The 10,578-nt window shown below is 41.9% G+C and overlaps 1 protein-coding gene across 1 annotated transcript in view; it reads right to left on the bottom strand.

Moving 5' to 3' along the window:
• KDR (kinase insert domain receptor (a type III receptor tyrosine kinase)) overlaps positions 1-10,578 on the bottom strand; it is a 91,218-nt gene that overhangs the window by 1,560 nt on the left and 79,080 nt on the right. The window contains 9 exon segments of the mRNA XM_009335211.1: positions 800-888; positions 979-1,075; positions 4,518-4,539; positions 4,541-4,685; positions 6,565-6,670; positions 6,787-6,886; positions 7,280-7,391; positions 7,528-7,650; positions 9,000-9,132. Of these exon segments, the coding sequence (XP_009333486.1) occupies positions 800-888; positions 979-1,075; positions 4,518-4,539; positions 4,541-4,685; positions 6,565-6,670; positions 6,787-6,886; positions 7,280-7,391; positions 7,528-7,650; positions 9,000-9,132 (927 nt within the window).

Below are 10,578 nucleotides of genomic sequence, written 5' to 3'. Positions count from 1 at the left end.
TTCCTGCTGGCAGCTGATTTCCATCGCAGCAACAGCCAAAGCAAAATGGTGCACTTAGCAAAACTGGCTTCAAGCCTTTTTAAACATGCATTTGATTATAAGGAGAGACCTTTTTATATGCCCTAACTTCACTAATGCATGAAAAAGATAATTAATTTTATGACGATGAAAGGAGTTAGATTGCGACCGCAGATGAAATGGAGAGAAAACGTTGAGACGCTTCACACATTTCAGCTGTGGTGCAATTGTAACTGCAGTACATCTTTGTTTGCTCTGAAATTGTCCTGGAAAAAGTAATTCCTGAGAAGCTCTCAGAGAGCATACGTGAGGTTTCAGCTCCATGAATGCCACTGTGCTTCCTGTGAACTGCACAATGAAACCCCTGTACAATGCTCTGAAAATACACCCAGGTACATCCTGAAAACTCAAGAGTCAGCTTTAGAAAAAAAGAAAGAAAAAGAAAAAAAAAAGAGCTCTTTGTCACTGCAGACAGGCCCTCACAAATACACCCAATTGTGTGCACCTGCTCAGCTCCTTCTAGGGGTGGTTGATGCTTTTGCAGCTCATAAATACAAGTCCTTTCTGCAGTGCTGGCTGATGCTTCCAACAGCTGCATTACCTCTCCTCTCCTGGTACCAAATGTGGATGACCAGGCATACAGTGCACAATTTTTCTTTGTGTTTTTAAAAATACAGTAAGAAGAGATTTTGTCTTCTAAAAAATTTTACAAACCAATCAGTCTTCTGACATACTGCAAGCAAAAGGTCATATTCAATTCTACATGCAGCCTGAACCTTACCTAAAGGGTATTTTCACTTGTTTATCACTCTCTTCTAATGTCTTCAGCTCTTCAGACGCAAGAACCATCCCACTATCTGTCTGGTTTTCCTGCAAAGGTGTTAGAAATGCATTAAATGGAAAGGGATAAAAAAAGACATCAACAGAAGGAAGAAACATACAAACAACAGACAAACTCACCTCATGAACAACTTTTACAGTGGTTACCAATGGGACATCTTCAAATGTTTTCACACTCACAGGGCGGCTTTTTCTTTTGCTACCTTGTCGGTACTGACTGAAAAGAAAACAAAACAAAAAGTTTTGTGTCCACTCTCCACAACTTGGCTGCAAACAGCACAATGATATCAGAATCCTTTTATCTCTCCACAGAGAAGTTAATCCTTTTGTCAAAACATATTATGCAAACCTCAAAATATCCATTTATTGAAAAGGACGAGCAGCCTAGAAAGTAGCATGTTTCTGACCTTCTGCTCCTGACAACCTTGATCTCTGAGCAAATTCTAAGAAATGGCTTTGAGAAAACAGCTCCTTTCCTCAGTTACACTGGAGGGCTTCACTTCCTGCAAGCTTCACTTAGAAGTATAATAAACAGAGGAGCCTGGAGCACAGACATGTGTCTCTTCCTTTGGACTGCACTTCTGAGACCCCGGCCTGGACTTAGGACAACAACAGCAGACTCAGCAGACTGCCGCCCTTAAACCATGGGGATCAGGACAGGGAGTACTGCATCTCTCTTGAAGGCTCTTCTCCAAAAGAAGCCCTCTGGTCAGGACGACATCCATAAAAAATATTGGACAAAAAAATAAAATTGACTTTCATGGAGGTACTAATACAGCAAACAAAACAGCTATCCTCAGCTTTTTGTCTAAGTGAATATGGAATAAAATGGATGTTGTCCCTGTTAAACAGGACCAATTTATGTTCCTAACAGCTAATGAAGAAAAAGCCATGGAGTTAGAAGAGAAGCCTGCATCCACTTGGAGTGCAAAGCTGGAGGCAATTAAAAGCATCATTCATCCCGTTTCCCAGCTTTGAGTCTAGCTATGCCGAGTCCTGCCTGTCTCCCACAGACATTTATTTAAACTGGTGGGGGTTTTACAAGTTCCCTGTGTAACTTGCTCAGGTGCTCAATCACACTTCAGAATGTTTTTCAAATATTAAGCCCAAGTATTTGCTGCAAATAAAGTTTGTCCTATTGCTGGGGACACAGAATAATTAATTAGCATCCTCTTTCGAGCAACTTTTCATATACTGAAAACTGTTACTATGTTCCCTCTCCATTTTCTCTTCCTAGACTTTCTTTCAAGATCTCTGCACTGACCATGTCTTCTGCTCCTGTTACTCTGCAATGGTATCTAACCCACTTCCCACCCAACCCTGCCAGGACCAAAAACACCTAATGGACAATCTAGTCCACTATACTCTCCTGGACAATCTGACCTTGAATGATGAGAAGTTCATTCCACAACTTGCCTTCTTAGTCTGAAAGCTCCTTGTGTGCTTGCATTTAATTGTCCACACAGGCACAGAACTGCATGGCCAGGACTACGGTTACCAGGGTGGTGAGAACTGGGAATCCCAGCCTCTTGATCTGAACAACCTCCCAGGTATGGGAGTCCTGCCTCCGCTCAGCCCAGACAAGAGTCAGCCTACATTGGCTACAATGAATGAGATCCTCCTGGTTAAGCCAAACAGGACCAGAAATAGTGTGCAGGCAGAGAGGGGCCACACGTGGAGTCTGACTCCTGCCCGGTGGCAGTGAGGGCTCAGCTGACGTCCTGACAGTATCTCCTGACACGTCTTTGCATTTTGTAATAGACTGTCCCATAAAAAAAGGGCCAAAAATGCCCTACAGAAAATCAAAATCCCTCTTCCCTGCTATCCACCAAACCAATTATTCTCTCAAAGAAAAGGAAACTTGGATTGGGTTGCCTTGATTTTTTCTTGACAGATTCATGGTTGCCATTTTTAGTTACTTCATTTCCCTGTAGGCATTTACCATTATTTATCTGATCGTTTATTCCAGGATCATTCCTAGGATTCAAGTTAACCTGATTTCAGGGTTACTCCTTTTCTGTTTTTTCTAAGAACAGGCATTATCTTTACACTTTCTTAAATTTTCTTTACCTCACCTGACTGTTCTTAATGACAGTCTTTCAAGGTTCAGAAATTGCGTATCTATTTCCTGAGCCAAATACGGCAGATGTTAGGAGGTCCTGCTGATTTTAATTTACCTCAGCAATCTAAATATTCTTTAATATTCTCTGTGTTTTCCCTGGGCTTCCTTCTCCTCCTCCAGCTTTGATTTAGAGATTGTATTTATCAGCCTCTCCTCATAGTTAGTACTTTTGTGAAGATTGAAAGACATTAGTGAACAGATCAATCTTTTCCACTACATGTATAGCAAGGTCCATGCCTACAAAATAATTTTCAGCTACCAGAACAGAAGAATAAAGCCCCAAAACATGTCTGAAGCTTCCCACTTTGCCTCTCCTAGCATGGTTTCCACAAGTGCTTTCTCACAAACCCTGTCACACTGTAAGACACGAGGAAAGAGGTTCAAAGTCTCTTTAAAAGGTTGATGGAGAGGTTTTACTTCTGTTCATAACAGGAAGTGGGGACTGGGGAAAGCCATACAGGAAGTATTGGAATTGAAGAATTGGAAGTTAAATCATGCTTTTGTGTCCTTCAAGTATTTATATTTTGGACTGCCCCACTACTAAAACATGGGGTTGAGAGTTCAGCTCTAGGACCATAAGTTCAACTGAAGTGCAAAATGCACTGTGCCTACCTAGTCTTTTTCAGGACCGCATAAAAATGTGATCCTGCAGTACTCAAAATCATTGGGAATTTTGTTTGTCTTTGGTGGATATAATACAAGCAGTGAGGGAGAGGGCTCCACTTTGAGGAAACCACGTGAAAACTGCCAGCAGAGTCCATCTCTGCTCCGATGGTTGGATCCGCCTCTTATCCTCCTTCTTCTGAGATTGCAGCAAGCACCCCAGGGCTCCCAGCATCCAAGCAGCTGAATTCGACCTTAGGCAGCACTGGATGAGAAAATATCTTTCTCCTTTACATCCTGTGCCTGAGGTCCTCACAATGCCCAGCATAAGCCCTGCCTAACTGCATTACTACAAACCCTTTACTGAGGGAGTCACCTCTGCCACAATACCCAACAGCGTATACCACTATTGGTCCATCGTGGATGCCCCAGCAGCCCACCAGCAGCAAGCAGTAGACAAAATCCAGCGGTGACATTGTTTAGGTCGCATTCCCCTTGGCTATCAATTTATGACCTATTTACCAACATTTCACTTTAGGAGGGGAAATGCCAGGGAGATTATTAATGACAGATCTATTACCATTAATAGTTTAGGGAGCTGCAATACAAGGGTGTGAACACAACTGAACTGGATCAGTAAAACTTTGTATTTGTTCTGGTTCTTAAAAACTAAATAACAAATAGTCTTGCAGTTTTTTGAATGAGAATACCGAATCTTGAAAGGGTAGCAAAAAAAAAAAAAAAGATTCCCTAGCATTTGGGGAGGTAAGAAACTAGTTTTTGCCTGCAAAAACTCTACAGATTCATTCTTATCCCTATGGAGGAAGTTAAATATGGACCAGGCAGCTGAAGTCTCTTCCTTTCATTTTCCCTGCCCCCAGCATGAACAAAACCTGCCCAGAGGCCCCAGTAGGATGTCCACCATATAAAATACATAATTACTGCTGTGTTGTCATCACTGTGTGTTGTCATAATGGAATTTAGGATCACAGACTTCCTCTTCCTCCCTACAGGAAGCAGGTGAAGTTGGGAGAGAGAGACCCGAATCCTCTTCCATATTCAGCGATACTGACAAAGGAAGGACAACGTAGTCTTTACCATCCTGCAGAATTCAGTGAAAAAATACAAAAATTAAATAAGGCTACAGAGATATACAGACATAAACAGCTACACACACATATGTGGAGAATGCAGCAGAGCTACCTTGGTTGTTTTATTAAACTATGAGCATTATACCACCCTCGCAGGAGCAGCTTCATTAAAAGAGGGAAACTTAGTAAGAGCCACTGCCAAGTAGTTTTCAATAAAAAAAGAGATTTATATATGACATACTGTAACATAACGCGTAAACTGAACTTTTTCTTGATGTCTTTGAGATAAAAAATTTAAATTTTAGTAATGTTTGAATTGCAATGACACAAAGAACATGACCCTGAGAGAAAAAAATAACCTTAAACTGAAAGTGAGATTGAGTTGGACTACAACATATGAATCATAAAGCCTAAATTAAGTATAAGAAGTAAATGAAAAGAAGAATGAAATGGAGATAGCAAAGAAGGAAGTTTTCTATCAATACTTTGGCATCTAATTATGTGAATCACACCAATAACATTTTCAAAAATTTCTTCCACTTGTTTACATTCCTGATTTAAAGTATGAAGAGAAAAAATGGATTATGCATCCTTCAGGACTGCATTCTTATTTATGGTCCCATAAGAAATCATTTTGTAGATTCACCCTTTCCTCTAATTTTTTTGCATTTATCCCTTTTGGACTACAGTATGACACGTGTAATTAGCTATTAGTTATCAGACAGTAAATCATGTTTGTTTTTTGTAGTCACAGTATACTACAGTTTATGACAAGAGAGTCTAAATCATTAGTAATCCAACCATATTAGGTTATGGGCAAATATACATATAGTGTGTTCTGAACATACAACAAAACACATTTTTTACTGTGAGGGTGACCGAGCACTGGCACAGGTTGCCCAGAGGGGCTGTGGAGTCTCCATCCTTGGAGATATTAAAAAACCACCTGGACATGGTCCTGGGCAACCAGCCTTAGGTGCTTGTGCAGGGGGTTGGACCAATGACCTCCAAAGGTCCCTTCCAACCTCAGCCAGTCTATGATTCCGTGATACATAAGATGCAAGCTGCTCTGTAGGAAAGTGAACAAATTCTATCCTTTCTGAGTTTTGGTACGCACAGAAGACACAATACTTTGGAAGGACAGGTATTTCCCATCACTACCAATAGGTTGGAAAGGGAGAACTAGTCTAATAGGAGAGCACGTGGCAAAATCCAGCCTCCTTCATCCAAGTGCTCACATCTGTTGCCCTGGCCTCGTCCACATTTGTGCATGAAGAGGGAGACACAAGATGGGTAACCCAGGGGGGAGGGAGGCCCGTGTACCCCACCTGGAAGCAGCGGGCTCTCTTACCACAATGCCTGTACATTGGACAAGTCTTAATACACTTATCCGCATGGAGCTGCTGACAGGCAGTGAAATGCCTGTATCCTTGTCTTCCAGAAGAGTCATTAAAAACACTGCATCCCACATCCTCACATATGCTAAGATATCTATCTTTGGCACAGTTAAGATCAACAGGAGCTACCTGCCGAAACGCCTCTGCAGTACGCGGAGAAATAGGCAGCAGAGCAGGGAATTAAGCCTGTGCCAACAACTCCTCAGCAAGACAGCTAAGTAACCACAGCAGTGGTGTCATGGGAAGCCCTTGCTGGCAGGGCAAGGTGGCTTTTGGTTACGACAACAGACCTCTGCGATCTTTCCCCCCCCAGGTCATTCTTCTCTGCCAGTTGCCCCAGCTGCCGGTCAGTAACAGAAGCACTGGAGAAAGAAGCCCATGCTCCCCGACGACTCCAGCGGACAGTACCCGGCCGTGGGATTTGGTGGTGGCTGGCGGGACAGGCAGGGTTCAGCTGGTGGTTTTAGCAACCAAGGGAATATATTTCAAGTACCTGACGGACGTTGGCTTGCAGTAAATTTCCCAGGTGCTCCACCAGCTCTGAAAAAGTTGGTCTCTGCTTAGGATCTCCATGCCAGCAATCCAGCATTGTTTGGTACCTAGAAGGACAAAGACCATTAAAATATCACCATAAAGAAAACAGCACCTATTGCTTACTCAAGCACCTGCTATTATTGTGAGGTAAATGTGGGCAGCTGGAAGAACAGTTTCTCACATTTCTGGTGTTGTATAGTCTGGTGCTCTCATTCTTGTTCCTTCTTTCAGTCTTCTGCAAAATTCCTCATCAATTTTCACTCCAGGGTATGGTGATGCACCTAAAATGAGAGCAACGGTAATTTTAATGCATTAGACTCTTAAATTCTGGGATTAATTTTCAAACAAATAATTCGCTATGGCCTGAGTTTATAAGGTAATTCAGTATATTTGGATGTGCAAACGATTTATATTTATGATGGCAACAGCAACTGATTGAGTAAATGAGGCACATAATCACATACTGAAATTGTATGAAGAAGCATTTCAAGTCCATGTTCCTACATTTGCATTTTTAAGGAAATTTGAGTATTTTATTTTGATGGAGAAAATAAACAGGAAATTTTCAAGAAGTGAAAAAAAATGCTAAAGAGGATCCAAGAACACTTTGACTGTTTTCTTCAGACTCTGTTGTTTAAAATTTAAGATGGCTCAGTAAAATTAAAGTCACTCACCTAATGAAAATATTTCCCACAGTAGAACTCCAAAGGACCATACATCACTCTGAATGGTATATACTCTATCAAAAATGGTTTCTGGTGCCATCCATTTTAGGGGTAGTCTGGCCTGAAAGCATTTCCGTAAACAAAAAAGTATCACAGTTTAGCAAAACACTGAGTTTCCACAAACCCATTTAAGGTGAAAAAAAAAGGAGTCCTAACTTCATATTAATTGTCTCTCAAATAGAGAATCCAAAACTTACATCTCCTTTCCTGACATAATCTGGGTCTTTGTAGATGTCTCGAGCCAAGCCAAAATCGCAGATTTTAACCACGTTATTGTCTGACAAGAGGATATTACGAGCAGCCAGGTCCCTGTGGATGCACTGCAAAGAGAAGTAAACAACTTCATACGCTGCCTGTCGTCATAGCTCTGTCCACGGGGCTGATCTCTTTCACATATGTGCTCTCCTACCCTCAAAGGCCAGATACTTCTTAAAACCTTTTAAGAAAAAGAAACCTCAGCATCAACAGTTACTGATTTTAAGTGCTTTTTTGATGGTCACAACTGATTTGGCTCAGGGAGACTTGTGTTCCCAAGTCCAAACATACATCTGTTTATCCATTATGCAGAGAGGGCCTTTGAAGTGAGCTAATTAATTATCCTAAGAAGCTGACACAAAACAGGTTCAGATCTGATTACCTTTAGATTTACTTAGGTTCACTCAAATCTGTGAACTCTACTCTCTCTCCGAAAAACATACCACACTAAAATGACGATTTGATTCCAACACAAATTAATCTTGACTACAGACAGAAAAATTCCATGCCTTTACCTATGCAGAATGACAGCTTAGCCAACAACCCAAAGACTTCAAAGCTCAGGCCTCAATAGCTTGAAGTAAAAAAGCCAGGCTCTGAAAGTGGCTGCAGATTTGCTTCTAGTATGGCCTAGAAATACAGATCCTGGAAAGACATCCTTTTACATATACACACCAACCAGGATGTATAAAATGTAGACAAATATATGTTTTTAGAAAAGACTCTGAAGTCTGCTCTTGAATGCTTAGCCTGCACTCTAGAGCAGTGTTATGTTTCCTGCTTCTATTTCCTTTTCCCATTTCTAAGTAATTTTTGTTTCTACATAACTGCAGGCAATTCCTCGCTTTTGCTGGAATTTACATCCTTTGAAACATGTACTATATGTATTTAGGATCAAACCACAGAAAAGCACTTCTAGAAGGCCAAAATGCAGGTGAGGTGCTATTGACTGCGAGGGTGTCTTTGGCAAGAAACTCTCCAAGGAGTCATCCACGAAGTTTCATAGGTGAGCATTGTCTCTCCTCACACTGCCCTTGCAATCCCACTGCACAAATTACAGGCAACCTCCTCAGAGCAAACTCCTTTACTCTAGTTTAGCTCCAGTTACCAGGGATTTGTCCCTAATTCCTTTAATTGTCCTCATAAGTCAGCTCCCCTCTTCCAACTACTTAATCATTCTTCTATGAATCGGTGACCCATAAACCTTATACAGATCACTAACATTTGTGTCAATAAATGCATGGGCTGTTTCACTCTGTAGTATTAATGATTTGGCTATGTCTTAGGGCAAAAAGAAAATGTTGCAGATGACTGATAGTCCAAAGATGAACATGCTGTTTCCTTCTATAGACCTACAGCGCTATTTCCTACAGTCAAATAAATAACATGCCACTCTTCCTGAGAAGTTCCTTACTTTGCGTGAAGCCAAGAACTCCATTCCCCTCGCCACCTGGAAGCTATAACAGATGAGATCCTCCATGGTCAAAGGGTTCTTGCAAGGGTCTTCAGGACCAGCTGCAAAGAATCGGATGACAGTCAAACATGCCCTTTGTCACTGATTTCACCCATAACTGCTTCTTAGGTAAAAGTCCATCTTAACCTTATGCCACATTGAAAACTGAGCAAACCGAGCCCTTTTTTGGCTGTATAATTATCACTAACAACCCATTTTACACCAAACTAGTCCTGTGTAAAATAAACTTTGAGATGGCGGGTTATCGCCAGGCCTCCTTGTTTATTTCCAGCGTTCCCACCAGTGGAAAGGTTTGCAAAACAATCCCAAAAGAAAATAACCAAAACTCAATTCACAAGTTCCTAGGAGAGGAAAGGCTTGCTGTGGTTTCAGCAGATGAATTTGGAAACCGATGAGAGGGAGGCCCCCCCTAGTCCTTATGGGGGAAGAATATGCCACGGGGAGAAAGATTTGAATTTGGCAAAAAGCCCTGCTAATTTAGGGTCGAATAAGCCTAACCTCATCCTTTAGTGACCTGGAGGAATAATGTACTGAAGTATGCAACAAAGATACCTAGGCATTTAGTTACTGATGAATAAACAACTCAAAGACTTTGCTCAGCTCTTGATTTTAAGAAGAAATCTACCAAGAACTACAACACTGGTGGCTAAAACCCTCATCTCAAGGCCTGCTTTAGGTCTACATACTTCTTACAACATCCCAGCTCAGAGGGTCAGTGGTTACACCAGAGAGGTCTGAAAAGGACCAAAATGGTGTGGAAATGCATAAAGTGCATGCCTGACATTACCTATTAGGATTGCATTGAAACCACAAGATCATCCTCCCTGTTAACATACTGATGCTTTTCTTTGCATTAAATAATTTTTAGTAGAAGTCGAGGTACAGGCAGTTGAACTACAGCCTCCCTCCTGACCGGTCTGATCCCACCGCTTACTGAAATCAGTGGTCTCTGAAACATGTTGGCAGCACTGAGCACTTTGTGCTGTCTCTGCCAAAGGAGAACCTGGCAAATGCATCACTGAAACCTCTGCAGAGGGTATGTATATTCAGGGGAGGCTTTGAATGAGCGGATAATTTGGGTTTCCTGTTCCTGACAGACCACCTGTGCAGAGGGAAGGCAAATCAACCTCTCTGCTAATAAGCAGTGAAGCAGATGGCATTTCACAATATTTAACTTCTGGGTAAACACTGAAGAAATTCAGTTAGCATCCTGGCGCATCCCTCTCTGCACTGCCTTCAGAGTTTGTGCTCTGCGATTTTCCCTGAAGACACTGGGACGTTAAATAGACAGATCTCCAAAAGGCAGCGCACTAAAAACGCACCCTTTTCAGACAGGACATTACCTGGGATTGGGCTGAGGGGTGTGGGATGCTGAACTAGATGATCCATAGCTTGGGAACTTTGGTTATCCAGGAAATACCCCACACACAGCGTTAAGGGAGCTTTGGAAATCACACGGTCCCCAGTGTCCCTCATCAGCCCCCACCAATGACAGCTGTTCCAACACCAGGAGAAGACA

This window comes from Pygoscelis adeliae, unplaced genomic scaffold (genome assembly GCF_000699105.1).
Source record: "Pygoscelis adeliae isolate BGI_AS28 unplaced genomic scaffold, ASM69910v1 Scaffold21, whole genome shotgun sequence".
In the NCBI taxonomy this organism is placed as follows: domain Eukaryota; kingdom Metazoa; phylum Chordata; class Aves; order Sphenisciformes; family Spheniscidae; genus Pygoscelis; species Pygoscelis adeliae.
This window is presented reverse-complemented; position numbering and strand designations above follow the sequence as displayed.